Genomic DNA, 23,790 nt, shown 5'->3' with positions numbered 1-23,790 from the left:
TAGCAACCACAAGGAAACACCCTTGAAACCACATCAAAACATGAAGAGTTTGGTTCCAAAACGCAATAACTCCATTTTGATTATTTTGAGTAAAAAGGTATTTTTTTTACCAAAAAATTGGCAAGATGAAAACCCCTATTTTCTGTTTCAAACTTTCACATAGCATCTTTTGGATATAAAAACATTAAAAATTCAAATCTACATTTTGATTTTAAAAAGTTTATTATAAAAACGTATTATTTTTTTCCCAAAATGCAATAAATCTATGACACTTTTTTTTTTTCAAAATGCAATTAATCCATCAATATAAAAGTTATTTTTCAAACTGAAAATACACAACAAAGTAAGTTGATTCACATATATGACAGAGTCTAAACTTTGCCAATATTTATCTTATATTCAGCCAATTTACTAAAAATACATTCAGCCGTCGCTCCAATGGTCATCTTGTTAATGTTATGAATTATTTGTCATTACGGATTAAAGAGTATCTGGCGCCACCGCACGGTTAAATAAACACATTTGCCGAGTACATTGGTATTAAAAACGGCTTTTAAAAAAGCCTTTAATGTTTACAGTGTGTGGAATGGTGCGCTGTGATTGGTTGAGAGCGGATATATCGCGTTCTGCAGAGAAAGGACACTGGCGTTTGTCGCGCTTCTGGGAAGAAAGGGAGAAAACATGACAGAATAACACGACGGATATCGCATTTTGCGCAAAATTAATAAATGACTTTTCAATATCGACCAGATACAATACTGATTTTGGTGGAAACTCCATATGGCCATACGGCAACCACTCATAAGACCATAGCAACCACAAGGAAACACCCTGGCAACCACTCATAAGACTAAAGCAACCACATAGAAACGTCCTGGCACCCACTCATAACACCCTAACAGTTGCATAGAAATGACCTGGCAACCATTCATAAAACCCTCAAATATATGGCCACTCTTAACACCCTAGCAACCACATGGAATTGTCTCAGCAACCACCATTGACACCCTGGCTTTATAGCGGTGAGTTTTGCAAAGACAAGCATCGCGCAGTGGTGCAGTGCCCGTCAGTGAATTTGGCAATCAGGTTTTATATATATTGCACAGCAAGATCACACTGCAATCTTCCAATCTTGCGGCAATCAGAACCTGAGCGAAGCCCATGATGTGCTTTAGCCTGTATTTATGGATACACTAACAATATTTGTTTGATAAGGTGATTAATTATTGATTGTTAGTGCTGTCACATGCTTTGTTGTGCAGGGATATTGGCGGACGGACTGCACTGCGGTGTGTCTGTGTGTGTGTGGATGTTGATGACACAGCAGTGTCTGGAGTTGGGCCGCTCTGGGTGTGGCCTCTGCTGATTGATGGCCGACCGCCGAGAGCTCTGTCCAGCCGATCGCACCCCACCTTCCCTCTCAGACGTCTTCGCCGGCAAACTTGCCACCCAAGCGCTTTTCTCCTCTTTCCTCGCGTCATTCTACTCTCTTCCTCCTCCTTTTCCTCCTCTTTTTGTCTGCATCTGCCACCCTTCCGCCAGCCCTCTCACCTTACACAGGGAGCAGTCACTAGGCAGCAAGGTCAGACTCTGCCTGTCTCTCCTTTCCATTCCCTCTCGGTCTATCTCGCTCTGTTCTGTCAATAGACCCCCTCCCCCTCGCCCCGTCTGCACTGTCTGTGTCCCTATGACCGGCTGATCTCTCTCTCTGTTTTCTGAGCTGTATGACAACTCATTTTTACCCCAGGGGCTGGGGTCCTGATGCACCCAGTGACCGCTTTTCCATCTAAAATTGGGTCCCATTAAACATTGGATATGATTTCACCCTTGAGTTCGCCTGAAAGGCCTTATATTTATAACACCGTTCTTTAAATTCAGTAACGGCTAATCAATAACGTTCATGATAAAATGATGAACAAATGTCATTGTTGATTAGTCGGTGACATCACTTTACAATTGCGGTAAAGATTCACCCAAAAGTGAAAATTCTGTCATCATTTACTCACCCTCAAGTTGTTCCAAACCTGTATGAATTAATTTTTTCTGCTGAACACAATATTTTGCAGAATGTCAGTAATCAGTCGATTGACCGCATTGACTTCAGCTGGGATGTTCCCGTAACACCGCGGCGCCGGCATAAATAATTATACAATTTATATTTTTAAAAGTTTTATATATATTACTTTTTATATATTATATAGCATATTTTAAGAAACCTTTTAAAATATAAAATGTATGTTTTTTTTGTTTTTTTTTAAATTTGCAACAGTTAGGCTAAAAAAAACAAAAAATAATTGTGCCGTTAAAACAGCGACATCTGCTGACGGACACTGTGCTGCGTTGCCAGGGGAACATCCCCATGAAGATAAAGAGGAAATTACGCAGCTCCCTTTGCCAAGTGCATTCCAAACGGCTATATACGGCATACGCGTGCCCTGCTTACATAGGTATGATAGGGCATAGGTATCACATAGGGCATAGCAATGATCACTTCCATTTGGAATTTTCCTCGTGAACCGTTCGGTACGAATATGCGTGCCGTTACACCCCTAAAAAAAAAAATAATATATATATATATATATATATATATATATATATATATATATATATATATATATATATATATATATATATATATATATATATATATAGTATATATATATAGTAGTATTATATAGTATAGTAGTTTATTGTCCAGTAGTAGTCGTTCATCTCGGCAATTAGTCGACTAATCGCATGTTTATATTAATTTAATTAAATGTATACTGGGGGGAATACTAAAACCATAATGAACGTTTAATGTATATAATGAGACTTTTAAAATATATTGGCGTAAAATATAGACTATTTATTTCGGGCTCAAGCGCACACATAAAGCTTGCCAAAAATAATTATTATGAATGTGTCCGAAAAAAATAGCAAGGAGTCATTTATAGTTTTTTTTCTGAGTCTGTGTCGGCTGCAAAGATGAAGTTGACAATGCTGACTTGTCATCTCAGCAGTACAGAAAGAAATGCATCTTTCATACGAATTACAAAATCAGAAAGTATTTTGTATATAGATACATTTCTTATGTCTGTGAGGCTAGTAGCATATACGCTGAGTTTATATATACATATACGCTGAGACCAAGATGGCAGAAAGCGCGCCCTGTTTATTTTCTTTATTTTACAAAAGCACAACATTTAGTTGTTATTTTGAGTTTACACAAATAAAAGTAGACCCTTTACAGTTCAACCTACAGAGTAATAAACAACCCACGGCAACAGCGTAAAAAGTAGCCCAATTCCGCAAACTTGGCAACGCTGTTGGTGACTTCGCCATTTTGACTAATACAATTTTGCAGCCCTAACAAAATACAGAAAATAAAATTTGACTTGACAAAATAATAGTCATCAAAGTGTAACTTTTGGCTTCAACCAGTAAATAACTCTAGCAACTGCATAGCAATACCCTGGCAACAACCCAGAACATTCTAGCATTGTGGTGCTGTTTTGCATGGGCACAGACAACTCATGTTTACTTAAGCAAAACTCTAGTATTGTTGTTCAGTTTTTGTGCATGTATAATAATTTGGTGTACATAAGGAATCTAGTTATTCTCTTCTGTGTTTTCAGTCAGGACTATCAGCATGGCATATTCCAGTCTATAGGCTTTAAAGAGTTTCACGAGTACCTGACAGCAAGTGAGGACATCAGTCAGGAAGAACGTGATAAACTGAAAATTAAAGGTAAAGATTCATTCACCCTGCCATTTTGTTTGAGCTTGAATGTCTTCATTCATTTGTTTTTAAACTAAACAGCTGTCAATTCAGGCCTTGGGAATGAACATGGAGCGAGACTGTTGATGTTCTTGAAATTTTTCTGTGCGAGAACAGTTATGAAACCGTTCCTGACTACACAAAAGAGAGCACAAACAATCTCAGACACTCATTCTGAAAGCATTCTCATGCTTTTCCAAGCAGTTTTTTCTTGTAACAGTCAAACAAACTAGTCCTTGAACAAACTCAGCACATTTGAAGCAAAAACACTTTGCCCAACAGTGATTAAAATACATTTTCATTGTAATACAAAAATATCACTACCACCTTCAGACAAGTGTATTGTACACATTTATGATTAATTGCTTGTGATTAATTACTTTTTATCATGGTAATGATTAATTAGGATTATACTAATTAGGGTTATGCTATGTCTGACACGTGTACACAAACCAACAATTTATAAATAGTGTAGACGGGAAGTCTACTTCATACAATACAAATTGTACGGCTGGGGACTGGACAATGACATATTGACTTTAAAAGCCACTTTATGTAATGTCGTCTGTTAAATGATTTATTCATCTGTAGCAAAGTCTTTGTATTATCTTCATTTGGGAACATTTCTCATCAAATACGGATATGTAATTCATTTCATTGACCTGCATAACCTGCATGATCGATTGATAGCGCTGTTATTAGGAAAACAGGTTTTTGTCTTATAATTTTCAGCAGAGGATTGAGAATTGCACTGGTGTTGGTTTCTGATCAGAACTCTGAAACATTCAGCGTTTAAGAGTGAACGCTCTGTCTGTCATCAGCTGCTGAGGGGCTGTAGAGAGGGAAACGTCATCATTGCTTGCTCTCTCTCCCTCTGACAGTCAGTTGAGTTGGTGTCAAAATCAATTACTGGTGCGCTAAGCATGAAAGTTGCAGCACTCATAACGCCGCTCGTCTACTGAGAGCTTATGAGTGTTTCACTTGTGTTTAGTGCTGAGCATTAGTGACTTTTCAGTTGGGCATGAAGATGATAATACTGGTTTACTGTGTCCCGGACATCAATATTTTAACGATTCAGATTCGAGATGAATCACTGTCTGGCTAAATGAGATTTCCGTATGGTGATAAAGGTTAAAATCACAATTTTTTCCTGGTAGTAATACAGCTCTGATAGGTCATTTGTTCTCAGAAATGGTGAGTGATGTCAGATGTCAGACATAAAGCTACACTACTTGCAATATCCCAAATGTTTCCAACTATTTGTAAATCGTGAGAAAATTGCAATTTTAACCAAGGCTTCGGGACGTGTGAGGAGTCGCCTGTCAATTGTGTCATACAATTATACCCTGTCAATTGTGTACATACAATACATACCCTCGGTTTCCGGGTTTATTTTGTAAATACCATGGAAACACCAAAGATGCTTTAATATATTACATGCTTTAATAGGCAAGGGAACAACTGTTTGGTTACGTTTATTGTAAGAAAACGAATTGTTGTTATATAGCTCAACACGTTTAGTCTTATTGTTTAAATCTAATTTTCTTTCTTTTTTTTTTTGCGAGTACCATGCTTTACCATGCCTCAGAGAAAAACACTATTTTGTCAAGTAGTAGCTAACATAGCATAATCAGATGCAGCTTTATTTTTGGTAACAGCAATACAGAATTTTCTCCAGCCTACAATACGTTTTAAAATTAATTGCATGCCATTTATCAACACAAGCCATCCAGCATTTAATATGATATTCTAAAATCGATCTTGCTGCAGCTTGCAACAGTGTCTCACAGCAGCTGCCGAGCGAACGCGCAGAGTAACGTTATAACATCATTTTCAACACTCTCAAATGTATCTAATATGATAAACAGAGCTGTGTTACCTCATACTCATGACCGGAAAAGCGGAAGCAGCGCCGGTTACTGTGGCATAATAAAAGTTCCACTCCTCGTGAGGCGTGTGTTGTGCAATCGCTCCAGCGGCCTTGTTCAGCTCCCACAACACTCGGTCCTGCTCTGCTTGATACTACAATAACGTTAATAATCGCATCCATGATTTCTTCCCGAGCCCTATCCCTATTCTTTTGCACCAGCTGTGAAGTGAAGACCACATGTCCAAGATTCCGTGCTCAAATTTGCCGTCATCAAGCTACGCCTTTGTTTTGAATAGGCCTCTAGCGACCTCTAACGGACATAAATCCTACATACTGCACCTTTAACAACTGGATTATTAAAGAGCAAAAAGCTGCAGTTTAATATACACTAGTGTTCAATACTTTTATTCACTGAGATGCATTAAAGGTCCTGTTCTTCGTGATCCCATGTTTCAAACTTTAGTTAGTGTGTAATGTTGTTAGAGTATAAATAAAATCTGTAAAATTTTAAAGCTCAAAGTTCAATGCCAAGCGAGATATTTTATTTAACAGAAGTCGCCTACATCGAACGGCCAGTTTGGACTACATCCCTCTACTTCCTTCTTTAATGACGTCACTAAAACAGTTTTTTGACTAACCTCCGCCCACAGGAATACACAAAAAAGGGGGCGTGGTCTTGTTGCGCTCCCACTGAGAAGAGCAAGAGTTGCGTTTGTAGAGTGTGTTTGTCGCTATGTCGTCGAAACGCTGTTATTTTCATCCCGCAGTCCAATCACCTTTGTTTGGCCTTCCCAGGGACGCTGTACTTAGAGATCAATGGTTACAATTTATGTTTAACTCGGTTCCCGAAAATTATAATCCACTGAGCGCATGCATCTCCACGTTATGGTAAGAGGCGTGACCTTTCCGGGCAAGGAGCGCTAAGCTGCTGTCGAATCACAACACGGGAACCGCTGGCACAATCAGAACTCGTTACGTATTTCTGAAGGAGGGACTTCATAGAACAAGGAAGTCATCAGCCCGTTTTTATGACAGTGGAAACAGCGGTATACAGATAAGTAAATTATGTGAAAAATACTGTTTTTTTACACGCGAAACATGAACACATGTTATATTGCACACTATAAACACAATCAAAGCTTCAAAAAAACACGAAAAACTGGACCTTTAAATTGATAAGTGACAGATGTTTATAGTTTTACAAAATATTTGTAATTCAAATAAATGCTTTACTCACAGACGATTAAAAAAAGTTCTTTCAAAAATATTTTAAAACTTACCCTAAACTTTTGAATGCTAGTGTATAGCAGTGGTAATAAATATAAATATATTTATATTTATTACCACATTATATTTATATAATATATTTTCTCCAGAAATACTATTTTTGGTAAATATATATTTTTTTAATTCTTAGACATCGCTGCTTTGGCTCTCGGCTCCATTGGTGTAACTTTGTTTTAAAAAGTGGGTGGGACAGGAGTGTGTGTAAATAACATTACGATGTCCAGAAATCAACCATTTTAAACTCCCGTTTAATGTGATAATTTCATCCTTGCATCCACTATAAAAAAATAAGTTGTTAGTCCTGAGATTCTTCACGTTGGTGAATAAATACATAGATCTGCTTTTATTGTTTGTAAGCTCTAAAGGTCTGGTGGTAGAACTTTTGTTAAGTGGGTTCTGGGTTCTAATCCACCCTCATATTTTTTTTATTTTTATTTTTTTCTCTCATTAAAAACAAAGATGCTCATCAGTGACTGTATGTGCATTTTGTTTTTTGATTTCAACGCAATTAATAGATGGTTAGCGATAGATTGACCTGCTTGTATGTGCACTAGCCACCACCACTGATGACAGCGGCAACAAACGCTCAGCATGATTTAAAATAATAAACAATCCAGCACCAGATTGCCTCTTATTTAATACAAACCAATGAAATTAATACTCTGCTAATTAATACTCTGCTGTACTCTCTGAAACTTAATTTGTATTATACATACCACGAGATGTCTCAACAAGTGGTGGGGACAATGTCAACCCTGGCATAAAATGGTGGTAACATGTCCCAACCGCAAATTACTCCTATGCTTGGGGCCCAAGATTCTCATCTTTGACTATTTTGAGTATCTATGATTTTTTCTTTTACAAAGCACTATGTTTGCCCCAATGAAAATGTATAACTGTTCCAAAAAATTATTGTCTGGACCTCTGCTGGAAAGGAAATATAGAGACCGGACCTCTTGGAACATAAAACCCCTGTATAGTCATGTTCATATTCTGTGTGCTTCAAACTGAAGGCAAGGTGCTCTGTTCTGTTGTCATCTGCACATACTTCAAGCACACAAGGGGCTCATGATGCAATATTTTCAGATGTTTTGGTGGCACAGGTTACTGTAAAATTTAACGTAACATGATGACACCAGAATTTTGTAGATGGAGGTTATTTAATTTGGAATGAGGAGCACAATAAAAATTGCACAAACTCAGATGACTGTCAAAATAAAGAATTGAGGATTACCTGGACCACCTAGCAAGTCTTCATGAAAGTGTTTTTCATGGGTGAACCATCCCTTTAAATATAACATTTCAAATGCCAGTATTTGTCGAAAGAATGATAAATTTAGCTAAATTGTGTAGCCTTAGTACACAGACAGCCCAATATGCTGTGGCACCAGTGGTAAGAGGATATACTGAAAAGGAAGTGGATTGAGAGGGGCGGAGGTTGAGGCTTTTAATGGAACTGCCTCTTCCTCTTCTTTGTACTCTAGATTTTGCTATTAAGCACTTAAAATTGTGTCGTAAACCCATTGCCTGTTTTTTTTTTTTTTTTTTTTTTATACATGTTGTCTCCCACAAACATTTCACACAGTACTTGGTATGGCCATCATATATTGATCTTGTTTTTTACATCTCTCACAGGGGTTGAGTCTCTCAAGCAGGCGACTCGCCGCTATGCCCGAAAACAGAACAAATGGGTACGCAACCGATTCCTCAAGAGTAAGTCTCACTGAACACACACTCTTTCCTTGGTGTTGTGCAGTGGTCACATTCAAAAGGCAGCTTGTTCACATAAAGAACCAAACCTCAGGTTATTCCAGCCATATTGTCCTTGGAATAAATTCATGGAGTGACATGAAAGCTCCACCACCCTTTAACATGAGTTTGTTGTCCTCCCCTTTCCATCCTAGTGTTTGAGGGTTTAATTGTCTGTGAGGTACAGTCTCTGCTGTTAGATGCTACGTAACACTGCAGCTGTGTTAGTTCAAAGTGCATTGCATCCACTGGCATCGATTTGGATCACACTTACTCTCTAGGGAAGTGCATCCGCTATTAGTGTACAGTTCACTCATCTCAATTCTGAATTCATTGCTGGATGTTAAATATTGGCTTCACTCGTAGCTTGTCTGTTGTATATTGGCTTCAGTCGCCCCCAGAGGTTACTGTAGCTGTGTGTCTCTTTTTTCCGTTTTATTTCAGTATGGTCCAATGGTCAGGTAATCACAGCTGGTTTTAACGAGATGAACTTCACACAGACCATTAAACACACAAACAGTCATGGAGAAATTGTGTGTATGTGTTTGAAGGCTACCCCTCCCTTACAGACAGCCTCAAAATTCCAAGGCTCAGGGTTCAGTATTTACTGGCCTTGGGTTGATAAAAGATCAAATGCTCGTAAAGCTTGGGTGTTTCAAGACACGGTCAGTCTGAACAGTTTGTACTTTTACTTCCTAACAGACAACAGCAAAATCAGCGGCTAAACAGCTGTGTATGTGTGTGGTGAATGACATCAGGTTGTGAAGTTTATCTAGAGAAAGGAGGTAAAAGACACTTCTTAACCATGGAGAGTGTACAAGTGAAATAATGTTAGTTGGTCGTATAATAAAAGCTATAAAGTTAAAAGGAATGTGTGCATGTGTGTGGCACAGGGGACGTTCACACAGGACGTGTATCTTGTGTACTGAATAGCTAGGAGTAGGACAAAAACAACATGGGTCTCAAGAAGTGTTTTAAAGTTGAACAAATTTTAACTTGATGCTTACGGAGTGAGATACTGAAAAAACAGTGAGATGTGATGCAGCGGTCTGTCTAATGCGTATGTGCATAGACAAAAAATGTAAAAACAAAAACACAGATAGTGCAATCATATCCTGGGTGTACAAGCTTTAAAGGAATTATTCATCCAGAAATAATAATTAATGAAATAATTTTGTTACCCAACATGTTGTTCCAAATATGCATGAATTAAACTCAAGAATTTGTACAGTCCAATTTGTAAACAGATCGTTTATTCAATTTGTAAACAAACCGTTCATACCATTTTGAATGATTTGTGGAATAGTTTTCCACAAGTCATATGGGTTTGGAATGACAATGTTCATTTAGACATGCTTTTTTTCAAGTTTACATGTTTTTTTTGCCCCCTTATCACATGCATTATCTTCATTTATTCCACTCCTCATTCCTGTTCTACTTCCTGCTTGCACCACAACACTGACCAAACCAATGTCTTGGATTTACCTTTGATTTCCACTTTACCTTGGAAGTCCTTGGCCTTCACCACCTCTACCATTTTTCCCAACATAACACGGGCATTCCCTTTGTATTCTGACCCCTGTTTCTGAAGATCCTGGCCTGGATTACCCCTTGCTCCCCATCCCTATAGAGGCTACCGGCAATCCTGTTAGCCATAATGAGATTAGGCAGAGACAGTGGCTAGCCCTCATTAAGAATAGTTTTGTGTCCCGCCATATGCGGCTGGACCCTACACACGAGGGCAGCTGGCATTAGGTGAGAAGTCTGTGAATGCGGTCTTCCTCTATTGCCTTTATTGTGTCCTCCTTTAAGCTTAAGCTAGGAGGAGCCTTTTGGTCATGTTCTTATGAAGCATTTTGCTTTTTCCTGGTGCCTTGATCAGTGATCAGTCCTGCAGAGTTTCTGCTCCGTCCATGCAGTATACCAATGCATTTAGTCATCTTAATTATGTCAGAAAATAATTAGATAAGTAGCAGGCAACTCTACATTTTCTCTACAACAGTTCTGTAAGCCAATGTTGTAGTACTCAAGTCCGAGTCCAAGACCATATTTTCTGTGACTAGTAGAGACCAGCTCATTGGAGTCCAGATGCTCCTGAAATTACGGTCTTGGACTTATCTTTCTAAGAAGCGTTTAAATTCTTGGGTCACCTCTTATTACCTTACTTCAGGTTCACCAGGCCAGTGGGTCTCAATTCATCACAACTCAAAGTTGTTTTGTCCTCACTAAACCCCTTGCATCCATCCCCACCTCTCTACCAACCTTTGCTGGACTCTGACCTGCTTTTGGTCTGGTTAAGCTTCTGTGGCTGCCTGTCAGTGGCCTAACTGATCCCTCACTCTGCACCCCACGCATCCCAGGGCCTCATGGGGCCCTCAGCTGACCGGTCTAATCCTGAAGGCATTAGAGTACTGATAGGAATTCAGATGGGTGGCAGGAGGTTGGAGTTTATGGTGCGGCCTCTTGGGGATAAGGACTGTGGGTTCATTGAGGGCAAACTTGGGTTCATTATCCTCCTGGCCTCTATGGGGCGATCAACATCTCCTCTTTCCTTTTTCAATCAGTGGCTTTGTTTGTAAATTGAAACAAACTCTGAGCTGATATGAATAAACCAGATCGATATATTGATCTCGTTGCCCCAAGCTGACAGCTGTGAAGTGAACATCACCTTCAGAGTAGTCAAAAATTGTTTGGAAGAGACGTTCTTGTGATGTGCCATCCTTAATAAGTCAATTAATTTGCAGCCAGTAGCCAGCTCAAATAGTCAGCACGCTACCTTGTTGAGCTGGGCTGGTTTGAACCCTACTGTTGACGGTGTTACAGCTGAATTCGGGATTAGGATGAACCTGAGCTTCGTTTCCGCTTCCCTAGAGAGATGGGGCTGAGCAGCTTGGGGGGTAACCGTGACAACAGTTCAGTCAACGGCTCATGGAGGCAACGTGAGCACTAAGTAACACTCTCTTGCCTTTTGTCAACGATAGGGGAAACCTGAGCGGGATGCGCGACAGGTGCGAAATAGAAAAGTGTCCACTTACACTGCGAACACCTCAGGACACACCCCACACTCTCTAAATACATTCCCGCAAGAATATGGATACCAGCCGCTTGCATATGGACCTTTGTCCATGAACGTCTTTTGATGAACTTGTGAGATGGCATATGGTGGAAGACTTTGCAGCTGAAGATGGCCAAGTAATATATAAGCAAATGTAAATGAGAGTAAGATATGAGAGGAGTGAAAACAGCTGTTGAGGTGTTGACCTGGTGGCTACAACCCACAGCTGGATGTCTGATGATTGTCTCTCGGTCACTCAATCTCTTCATCTCTCTGCCCTCACTTCCTGTTTGGCATGTCCAGAAATGACTGACAGAGTTCTACAGCTGTCCAGCATTACAACAGGTGTCTTGTGCTGACATCCATATCCACTCCTTCGTCCTTTCTTGCCCTAGGCTCTTTTATCACACAAACAGCAGCAGGTGTAATTGTTCAGTGTGTTTCCTGATGCCCATGTCTTTGGAGATTCTAGAAGATCTGCCAGTTGGTGAGCGAAGGGTCTTTTCACATCTCAAAAGGCGGCAGCCACACGGCTGTCTGCCGTGAGGTGCGCTGCAGAGGTGCCGCCTCATTGAGGCAGATATTTGAGATCTCTGTGGTTAGAAACCCTTGTTCTCTTGTCTTTTCCACCATTCAAGTCTGGCAAGATTACTTGACTTAGATTTCACTGAGATTTGAATTTTGAGTGGGGGAAAGCCCTCCGTTCAGCATCTGTTTACCCCCAGATGGCCATCGTTGCCCTGTTCCCTCTCATTTCTGTACCCCAGAGAGAGAGGGAGAGAGGTAAAAAAGGTACAAAAAAAGTCCTCTACTCCCCACATGGCTCAGGTTGGCCAGGTGTCTCTGTGCAGGCCCACCTGCTGCCGCTCTTTTCTGATAAGCACAATAGCAGGCATAAAGACTGCAGAACTGTCTTTGATTAGGAGCGATGGCAAGCAAGTTTAGTTTGAGGTAAAGAGATGCTTTACATCAGCTAAGTGGGACGCGGGATCTCTTGTGTGCAGGAACACCTGTGCAATTGATGCCAATGCAAAACATGTAAATTAAAAGGAATTAACCCTTTAAAGCTGTCTGTATCTCATTTAATGCATGGCTTTCTAAGACATCATTAACATAATGAATGCTTTCAGGCTTTTTGCTGGGATATCTTTGCAGAAGATAAATCATCATTGTAATACATTTTATGAAATAAAATGCTCACTAGAATATCATATAATGCTTTAAAGGATTAGTCCACTTTTAAATAAACTTTCCCTGATAATTTACTCACCCCCATGTCATCCAAGATGTTCATGTCTTTCTTTCTTCAGTCAAAAAGAAATTAAGGTTTTGAGGAAAACATTCTAGGATTTTTCTCCATATAGTGGATTTCAATGGCTACCAACAGGTTGACGGTCCAAATTGCAATTTGAGTGCAGCTTCAAAAGGCTTTAAACGATACCAGATGAGGAATAAGGGCCTTATCTAGCGAAACGATCCATCATTTTCGAGAAAAATACAACCGTTTATGCTTTATAAACACAAAATATGGCCTTGAACGTACTGTTTCCGCATTCTTCAAAATGCTTACGCTGAATGTTCTACGCCTTCCCTATTCTACTTACTGAAAAAAACGAAACTGGTGCCACGTTCGTTCCATACGTAGAATAGGAAAGGCGTAGAACATTCAGCGTAAGCGTTTTGAAGAATGCGGAAATAAAGTACGTTCAAGGCGATGTTTTGTGTTTATAAAGCATAAACGGTTGTATTTTTTTCCGAAAATGACCGATCATTTCGCTAGATAAGACCCTTATTACTCATCTGCACTGAAACTGCAATTTGGACCTTCAACCTGTTGGTAGCTGTTAAAATCGATTATGGAGAAAAATCCTGGAATGTTTTCCTCAAAAACCTTAATTTCTTTTCGACTGACGAAAGAAAGACATGAACATCTTGGATGACATGGGGGTGAGTAAATTATCAGGAAAAGTTTATTTAAAAGTGGACTAATCCTTTAATGACTAAATTAAAGTCATATAATTTATACATTTATTTATTTATAAACTGGATTTGTCTTTTGTTAGCATTGAAACTCAATTTTTCTTTTTGACAAAAAGGTTTTGTTAGAAACAAACAAAAAAGTCAATTGAAATTGTATTTATGTATTTCAATAATTTATTCATTTTTTTGTAATGGATACATTTTACTCTTTGATAGCCATTCAGGATTTTAAATGCCTATTATTAGATTTATTTTACTGTGTCTTGTTTAATATTCTGGATGTTGTTGTGTTTCTGCATTATGTAATACTATCATCTGGGTTTACTCTAATTTAAACCAAACAGAGGGTGATAAGGAACTAAACTGCATTTGGAGTCAGTCCAATGATTGGCCAAGGGTTAAATTAGAAACTGTCAGTTCCTTTTTGTCAGACAGGGAGGAACTGTTTGGCAAAGAATTTAATTTTCTGCGATAAACATTTAACTACGGTTACAAACAATGTTCAGTGCTTATGTACTTTGCATTTTATGCAAAATAAGCTTTTTTTTTTTGCATAGTCTTTTTTTAGCTAATAGCATTCTTTCATTTTTTTTTTTTTTTTTTTTTAAAGAAGTTTTTAAGTACGTTTCTCTTTGTGACAGTTCTGGACTTGCGTAATGTTCGCCTCAGGCAAACAGGTGTGAGGGCTGGATGATATTGTCAGCAGTCTCCTTGTGAAATGGTGGCTCATCTAAATACTGTTACTTCTATCATGTCCTTTTATGCTGGAGTTCTTGTAATCTCTTAGAGGTCTTCTACAGCAAAAATTATAATAGCAGTTATAAGTGTGGCAGTTTCGTAATCAAGAAATCATGTTTGTTAGGAAAGGGCTTAGTGTTACTTGGCTAACAATTGGGAAAATGTTTTAATTTTTTGTTAACCCAGTGGGTTGTCAGGTTTCTTTATCACAAAAAAATGCATATTCAGTATGTGTTTGTCAGCTTTCTAACATTACCTTAAAGAAAAACAAACATTTGTAAGTATAGGATGTCATTTCAAAGTAGTTTGACAGTTTAGCTAGACAGTGTTTGAAAATGGAGGCTCTAAAAATATCATGACAGAAAGATGCCTCTTCGAAACCGGTTATCACAGCAGGAAAATTTTGACTGCTTATGTCTACATCATGAGCCTAACCACCTCAATTGGTCATTGTGACACTTTACTGACCACAGTTGGCTTTCTTGGATCAAATTAAAGTCAAGTCATCCGCCAAATGCGGGTGGATTTCAGCAGTGGCGTGTAACACAGTCACACCTACCAGACACTTTGGCGGGTTGAATTTTATATATAATTTTAAAAATGCATCTGTAATGGTAAACTAAGTGCAATGTTGCCAAAAATATTGACTTTTCGATACATATCGATACTGTGATATCTAAAATGCTTCCAATACTCATTTTCTGCAGAATAGATACACGATACCAGCTGTGGTTTTTACGCTCTCATCTCTTTGACATCGAGTTGACACACAAACCCACTTCCCCTCACTCATTTCATTTGCTCCGGATGAACATTGTTGGTGTTACAGGGCTTGAATTTTGGCATGGGATTGCGCATATTGCACATAATTTTACTCATTCCTGCAGATTTTGTGCTCACATACAAAGTGTGCACACACAAAGCCACCTCTCAGTACTAAACTGAGTTCTTTTTCACTGCTTATTGCTCTTAAACGGTCAAATACACAAAATAATGTCAAAATGCTGGTCTTGACGAGTATTCACATAACAGTCAGTTATGTTTTAGGTGAACGTAAACAGTTGAGAAAGAGCGTGTTTTTGTAACAGAATAATGGAGTCGGGTATTAAAGTGACAGCAGCCTAATATACCTGCTGCCAAACTATGAGATGATATTAAAAATGTCCAATGGCAGTTTTCCCCCATTGTATCAGTCAAAATTGTGGCCAGTGAAAATGCTGAGTGGCTAGTAACTTTGGAAAACCACTAGCCACAATGGCTGGTGAACAAAAAAGTTAATGTCAAGCCCTGGTAAAAAGCTTTTGAAAAGTGGTGCCACAACTGTACTGCGCACAGAAATGTGTCATTTTATTGATTTTCAGTATTAGCTCAAAACAGACTGACAGTCTAATATTGGCTTAAAATGATATGGTCACAGTTATGTATGAAATGGTTCAGTTTAGTGCAGCATCAGACAGCCAAGATCAGAGAAGAAAGAATTTTGCTAATGGAACCTTTTTGTACTTTTCCTATATCATTTCTATTCCTGTTTTGAGGAGTTTAACCTATAATTGATGTAGATAATGTTCCCATTGTGTGTAATAAAGGAAGTGAGAGGATTTGAGTAAAGCATTGACAGCAGGTCATGATCTCTCATTTTAAGGCAATGATTAGTTGTTGTTTTTTTTTTTTTTTAATGCTGGTAGACCGTTTTTTAAAATTAGTGTCTCTGTGTTCCAGGCAGCCAAGTGTGACTTTACTACTTGCAATGTATGACTTTATCTCAAAGGCATGTGCTTTTTTTTTTTTTGTCTCAAAGGCATATGTGAAGTAAAGTAAGTTTCAGAAAACATGTTCACTGTTTTGTTTTGTTTTTTTGTTTTTTAACAAGTTCTGAACAAAGTGTTTCTCACCAATCCAAGCATTAGGTTGGGTTATTTGAACAGGCCACAACCATAAATAATTAATTTCAGGACTCAACTTGTCCCATACCGTTTGCTCTACAGACATGAATGATGCCTCAGATCATGAGAAAAAATGTCCTATAACAATATCTAGGGACCAGAACAACATACCCTGTAGAGACTTATTTTTACTTTTTTCTTTTCTTTTTCTTTTTTTTTGACCAGAATAACTTAATGCTCCTGATCTTTACTGCAGGTTTTTTTTTCTTTTTTTTCTGTTTTGTTTTTTAACTTTGCATGTATGTTACGTATGGGCCTCTCATTATCTGTGCACGTCTGCTGGATCAATAGCGTTGAGGGAGGCAGAGTGAGGTCGTCTCAGCTGACAGTGTCAGAATGCTGTTGGAGATTATCGAGCAGCAGTGATTCAGCAGGTTCAGGCTGCTACACGCCCTCCCCGCTTCTCTCTATACTGATTCACTGCACCACTGCATAACCAGACATATTTTCTCCCATTCCACCCTCTTTTCTTTGACATTTTTAATCGTTAATTGTTCAGTTGTAAATTGTATGTTTAAATTAAACGTATGCTTTTCCACTGCATGGTATGGCCCAGCTCAGCTCGCTTTGGCTCTGTTTGCAGTTAGTACTGCTTCAAAGTGGGTGGGATTATAGACTGATTGTTGTAGTTGCGATGCCTCTACTGCCGTGACATTATCGTAAACGCCACACAAACAAACACACAACACAGGAGCAATGGAGCCTATCTATGGAATGGTGTTCTTGATTCTTGGCATGTGGATGTTTTTCACTGCAAGACTAAGAAGTTTGTTTCAAAGGAGGCTGATGGCAAAACAAAATACTTCTACTGTGTCTAGTGTCGCAAATCCAACGACACTGTTAGTGACGATTCTCTCTGACCAGTCAGTGATTTGCAGTGTTTACATGTCACATTTTAGTATCGGTACGGCTCACTTGGAACCTCAATTGAGGTGGTACTGTTTAAGCGAGCTGTACCATGCAGAGGAAAAAAAGTGCTAGGGGGAGTCAGCTAGAATATTTTAAACTGATACGTGAAAGGGTTAAAGGGATAGTTCACCCAAAAATGAAAATTTGATGTTTATCTGCTTACCCCCAGGGCATCCAAGATGTAGGTGACTTTGTTTCTTCAGTAGAACACAAATGATGATTTTTAACTCCAACCGTTGCCGTCTGTCAGCTGTATAATGGGTGTCAATGGTAACACAATTTATAAGAGTCAAAAAATATGCTTAGACAAATCCAAATTAAACCCTGCGGCTCGTGACGGCACATTGATGCATATACGCATATACTTCAATGAGTGCGAGACATTACTTCCGCTGTCAGAGCGCGATCAGACCTCACTAACCGAGTGCTGAACGCAGTTGGACATAGTGGCGTATTAGAGGTAAAAAATGATATAAATAATGTTCGGTTTCTCGCACAAACCGATCGTTTCGCGTCTTAGGACATCAATGTGCCGCCACGAGCCGCAGGGTTTAATTTGGATTTGTCTAAGCATATTTTTTGACTCTTATAAATTGTGTTACCATTCACTCGCATTATTTGACTGACAGATGGCAACAGTTGGAGTTAAAAATCATTATTTGTGTTCAACTGAAGAAACAAAGTCACCTACATCTTGGATGCCCTGGGGGTAAGCAGAAAAACATCAAATTTTCATTTTTGGGTGAACTATCCCTTTAAGTGAAACCTGCTAAGATGGACATTTTTGACACATTTTTGTGTGTATTTGTCCGTTTAAGCGCACACCCGAAGTCCAAAGTAAGCCTATACTTGTCCATGTTTCTCAATGTCTCGGATCAGGCGCATAGAGAGCCGCCTGGGGAACAGCGTCTCCTTCGCAGCTCAATAAGCATTTAACTTTTTTCTTTTCTTTTTTTTTAAAAGTATCGAGCACGTCCGACATTAGACCGTAAATTACGACTGCCACGTTACATGATTAGACTGATTTGAACGGTATTTAGGAAGGGAGACAGTGCTCCGCTTTAAAGGAAATAATGGAATGGAATGCGACGACATGTTTTCATAATTGTTGGGAGCCAAAATCAAAAAGGGGAAGGGGGCCCCCTGGTGGTTCGGGGGCCCTACACAACTTGCGTACTTTGCGTACCAGCACTGCTCGGCTGTACGTCACATTATGGAAGAAAAGTTGTTGCTACTTCTGTTTCATTGTAAAAGGATGCATTAAACTAAATTCACTTTTAATATATAATTTACAGTCTTTTTCTTCCAGGAAAACAAAACAAAAATATTGATCAGTCATGTTGCACTGAACAGATGTTTTGCTCAATCAGATGCTCTCTATAATGAGAAAGCCCCTTTCCCTACAACCAATTAGCAAGTAGTAAATCATGGTTATTTTTTCCCCCAATGGAAAGTAATTTAATCATTAGCGTAAGGTGTAACATTAACTTTTCTCAATTAGATCTAGTCTGAGAACATCCGCTGTGTTCGCACCATTACATTGCACCTTGATTATTCTGCAAGTTTAATCAAGATGCTATTTCATCAGTGTCATCTTTTGTCAATTTATCTTCCAAATCTTCAGGACCTGCTAGCAATGTGCCTCCTGTATATGGTCTGGATGTGACAGATGTGACCAATTGGGAGACTACGGTACTTACTCCTGCTTTAAAGATCCTGGACTGCCTCCAAAAGGTTTGACTTGTTTCCTTTCTTGTTTAGTTGACAAATAACGTCTCCTTTACACCCCCACTGATCATGATTTGTCTTCTGAACCCAGTCGTGGAGGTTCTGCATGATAGTTTGTGTTGCTAATTTCCTGTCAGTGATTTTTAGTGGCGTTTGTTTGCTTTTCTTTCTTTTTTTAAAGAGAGGAGACTAAAAAAGCATCTCCTTTTGAAACCGTTCCAGGGAGAGCAGCCATCTACACAGCCAATCAGAACTGAGGGGGTGGAGTCTCGCAACAAACGGAGTCATCACATGTGCGATCTCTGCGAAAAGGTGATCATCGGGGACTTGGAATGGACAGGTACGTTTCTGCTCTGGTCAAACCAGTGCATTCTCGAATATCTTACAACAAGAATAAAAATGCTAACATTTAACCTGTCCTGACCTCCAGCACACCAGAAGTCCAAAAACCATCTTTATCAAGTCCGCAAGAGGAGAAAAGCAGAGCAAGCCACAGATCAGGTCACAAACCCTACCGAACATCAAAATGTCAGTGACAGGCAGGTACCTGTACTATAGCATCCACTTCCCCAGCTCTGATAGGGCTTATTGGGGTCAAGCTCACAGATGCACCAAAGAAACAAAGGGCTCGTAATGTATTTTTCAGATCAATATAAGAAGGTGCTTTCAGATTGATTGGTTTGCAGCGAGCACCAGTGATACCTCAACTTTGCCTGTGGAGTAGCAGAACACACTTCAGGGTCTGTGATGTTTAGACACATGGATTGATGGTTTTTCCCATCTGCCACAGACCAGGGGTTACGGCTAATGTCTGGATTTGGATTCTTGCACTGGACAGATGTCTTCCCTGCTGCTGTTTTGTCTGAGTGGTGCACTTTTTAACCACGACTGGTGCTCTTTTAAACCACACTGCGGTGAGCCTTTCTAACCTCTTTGGCTGTACTGACTGAACTCAAAATACATCACTGCCGATGTCGGATTACTGGATCACATATTTCCCTGCTGATCAAGAACGGAGGTTATTTTTTCATAATTAAATCTGATGCCCGGACTTTATTTGGAAGTCTTACATTTATATAATCGTCTGATCAGTTCGGGTCAGCACATAACTATGACTTTAAGCTTATGTGGACGTTCTTTCCTCAGGATTCCCAGTGCCTTTGATTTTTCTGTGACAACGTCCATCCAAAACTCGTATGCCTTTCCAAACACATTCATTCTTTTGTGGAACACAAAATGAGACATTTTGAAGAATGTGCACACAGCTCTTATCCATACAATGAATAAATCATATAATATGGCATCAGAAGACTTGGAATATAGCATGAGTCATATGGTTTTATGTTTTCTGCTGGAGCTTTTAATGGAAAAGAGCAGCGTGAACATTCTTCAAAATATCATCTTTTCAGTTCCATGAAAGAAAGAGTGAGTTTGGAACATCATGAGGTTTATAAATTGCAATTAATCCTTCACATTTGATTCAACTGCATTTGATTTTTGGTCTGAGTGTTTTTATTTCAAGACTTTTACAGCATGATCTTTCACTGCATAAATTATGTAAATGTAATTAAAGTGCTTTTTATAATTTAAATGACTCATCTGAACAGATCTGTGTTTATTATCTAATCAAATGAGTCGTTAAAACTTGTAGCATGAAATCATCAGGGTTGCTTGGGCGACTAGCCACCAATACCTGCACAACTTCGTAATACTTGGCTGTGGGCCGCAAGCTACCTCATTTTTCTTTCTCCCTCTCTTTTGATCCCTGCTCCATGTCGATGTATCTACTTCAGTGTGGAATTTCAGTTCAAGTTCACAACATAACACTCATTAGCCTCCCTGTCCAGGCTAAATATACATAACGCATACAATAGCGGGAAGGGAGAGTGTTTACATAGTGCCTGTTAGTGGCTGCCCCACATTTGCACTGATTTGGGTCACTGATTTGGATTGAGCGAGTGCCTGTGATTCTGGTATAAGGGGGGTTACAGGCAGCCTCTCATCCTTGTGTGTGTGTGTGAATGTGAGTTTTATTTTAGCTCTGCGAGAGTCCAAAGCTTGGCGGGAAAGTCTTAGTGGGTCAGCTGAGCTTCCTCTTGACGGGTAACAGCGCATTTAGATCAGGGAGTTCTCAAGGATGAAAGTGAATGGAAAAAGAACAAAGACAAATGACAGTCAACTCGTGTTTGTTGACCTTGCATGTCATCTGACAGTGTTTTTGAAGACCTGTTTGTTTACTTCATAAAATCTTACAACTGAACTCTGTTTTAGTAGTCTGACCACTGCACATTTTGCATTTTTTATTCAGTGACAATTAATGTGACTTTTGTTCTACATTTATGTTTTCAGTGATAACTTTGTGCTGTCCAATATCATGTGGACCATGTTTACGGTTCAGTCCCCATTCCCCCCCATGTAATCGCATGAAAAAGAGCAACCAGCACATTTCTTTGTGAGCACATATTACAATAGTGAGTGAAACTTCCCTACAATGTTCTTAATGTTTGTTCAACGCTTAGCTTGCTTTTGTTATATTTAATGCAGTTTGTTCGTTATGCAAGAATATTTGCTTACCTCACACTGGGATGATTAACCAGTTTATACTATTGTTGAGTTGATTCTCTTTTGTTCCCCACTCTCCCACCCAACCTCTGATTCTTGAATAAAAGAAAACCAACTGATGTAATGCTTAAATAGTCCAAGTTAAGCCACGCTGAGAACTGGAGAATTGGGTCAAGTTTGTTTGCTTAATTATCCTGTTATTTTCAGTCGTGTTTAGATCTTCAATAGCCCATTTAAAACGCATATAGAAAATCATGATTGCAAAGAACTGTGAAAGTGTGCTCTGAATCCCAAGGCTGAACCCCAATTCACATACTATCCATATTACTTAATATCTGGCCCTTTTTGGATTACTTGTAAATATTGTGCAAAGTATTTGTTTTCATTCAATTTTGGCCATTTTGTATGTGTCATTTGTTGTCATTATATTGACATTGGCTACTTTGATCTGAATATATATATAGACAAATGAAAAACCCATATCAGCCAACTCATATCTGTTAGATTAAGTTTAGTTTGACCCAGATAATAACACAACGAAAGTTGTACAGTTGTGTACCATTTCTTTTGGACTTGATTTTTGACACCCAAAATGATTGGTTTTCTGATGCTATATTGATACACAATTTTATGACATTGCACTATGTTTTAGTACTTCATACTCATATATACTATACAATACCACATACAGTATTATTTTGGTTTCAATACTGTTAAAAAGTATTGAAACCCAAAAGTATTAAAAAGTGGGGTTTGTAAGATTTTTTTTTTTTTTTAATTTTAAAATTGTCTTATGCTCTCAAAGGCTCCGTTTATTTGAACAAAAATACAGTAAAAACAGTGATATTGTGAAATATTACAAATTAAAATAACCTTTTTCTATTTCAATATATTTTAAAGTGTATTTTTTTTTTTTTTTTTTTGTGATGCAGCCATTACTCCAGTCTTCAGTGTCACATGATCCTTCAGAAATTTAAATACGCTGTTTCGGAGCTCAAGAAAAATTATCAATTTTGAAAACAGTTTTGCAGTTAATATTCATGGAAACCATGAAACTTTTTTTTTTTTTTTTTTAAGGTATAAATAGAATCTTTTGTAACATTGTTAGTGTCTTTACTGCCACTTTTGATCAATTTAATGCATATTTGTTGAATACAAGTATTAATTTCTTTAATGGTAGTGTATATTAGTTTGTACTTTGCAAGTATGAGAATTGGGATTCAGCCTTTGTGTAGTGCCCTGTGTTGGTGAGGGACCTGTATCTGTGTGAAGCCAATGAGGGTCACGGTTAGACACAGTCCATTCCCTCCGCTGGCCCCCATCAAGGTTCGGTAACCTTCGAAACCCAACCGACATGCGTGATTCGGTTTCCTTTCATCGTCTTATCTCACTCTCTCCTTCACTTTCTCTGATACTCCCCCTCTCCTCTTACCTTTCCCCTTCATTACCTAAATATCAGCTTAAATGGGGAGGTCATGCCTTCATATTCTCTTCTCTCTCAGCTTTTCTCGTTTTTCCCTCCACTATCTGTCTCTGTCTCTCATTTTCACTCTCTTGCAGTAATGATAGCGTAGAGAATGAATCATGTTGTTCTGGAGTGCAGTGGAACAGTCTGTACACCCAATCCTTACCAGAGGTCAGCTTTGTGTTGGAGTTAGTAATAGCCATGCGGCAGACTGCGCTTCAAGCTCACCGTCTTCCCTCACTGTGGAGAATTAGTGTCAGTTAAGGTATATAATGCATTGCATAAACCGGAACGCTGATAACATGCCTTTTAACCTGTTGTACTGTGACCTGACAGTGAACCGTATGTGTGTTTTCAGAAGTTTAGGCACCATCAAGAATGTTTGTGTTTGTCAATCTCTACTATAACTCTGTAGTTATTAATGACAGGTGTGTATAGCTTTCATTGTATTTATTTATGCGTGTATGTGCGATTACATCTGAAAGGTTTTAATATCCTGATTTCAACCCAAAATTATTTTGAAAATGGGTTGAGAATGCAGTGCTTTCTGGTGTGATGTGTTTCAAAACCTAGTGAGCTGCCTACCTAGCCAGCATTTAAGGCATTATAGGTATGCTATGTTGGTATTCCCTCGACAAAAACCCAATAGGATTTTTCCATTGGCTTTTGGATCATAGCAGAAAATAAGCTCTCTGACCAACAAAAGTTTGATTCTTACACATTTTGTTCATTGATTATCTTCAC

At 38.8% G+C, this 23,790-nt stretch overlaps 1 protein-coding gene across 6 annotated transcripts in view; it reads left to right on the top strand.

Moving 5' to 3' along the window:
• Window positions 1–20,610, top strand: part of trit1 (tRNA isopentenyltransferase 1) — a 56,153-nt gene extending 35,543 nt beyond the window's left edge. For 2 of the 6 annotated variants that reach the window (XM_048201289.1, XM_048201288.1), the window contains exons 7-11: window positions 3,618–3,730; window positions 8,553–8,630; window positions 18,916–19,025; window positions 19,242–19,359; window positions 19,450–20,610. In XM_048201289.1, coding sequence (XP_048057246.1) covers window positions 3,618–3,730; window positions 8,553–8,630; window positions 18,916–19,025; window positions 19,242–19,359; window positions 19,450–19,577 — 547 coding nt within the window. In that variant the 3' untranslated portion in view covers window positions 19,578–20,610. Of the gene's footprint in view, window positions 1–3,617; window positions 3,731–8,552; window positions 8,631–18,915; window positions 19,026–19,200; window positions 19,360–19,449 lie in introns of those variants that run through there. The other 4 variants (XM_048201291.1, XM_048201290.1, XM_048201292.1 and 1 more) reach the window with 3 other exon arrangements.
• Window positions 20,611–23,790: the final 3,180 nt, after the last annotated feature.

Source organism: Megalobrama amblycephala, linkage group LG9, assembly GCF_018812025.1.
Source record: "Megalobrama amblycephala isolate DHTTF-2021 linkage group LG9, ASM1881202v1, whole genome shotgun sequence".
Lineage (NCBI taxonomy): Eukaryota > Metazoa > Chordata > Actinopteri > Cypriniformes > Xenocyprididae > Megalobrama > Megalobrama amblycephala.
The sequence above is the reverse complement of the archived record's forward strand: the minus strand, read 5'-3'. Positions and strand labels throughout refer to the sequence as shown.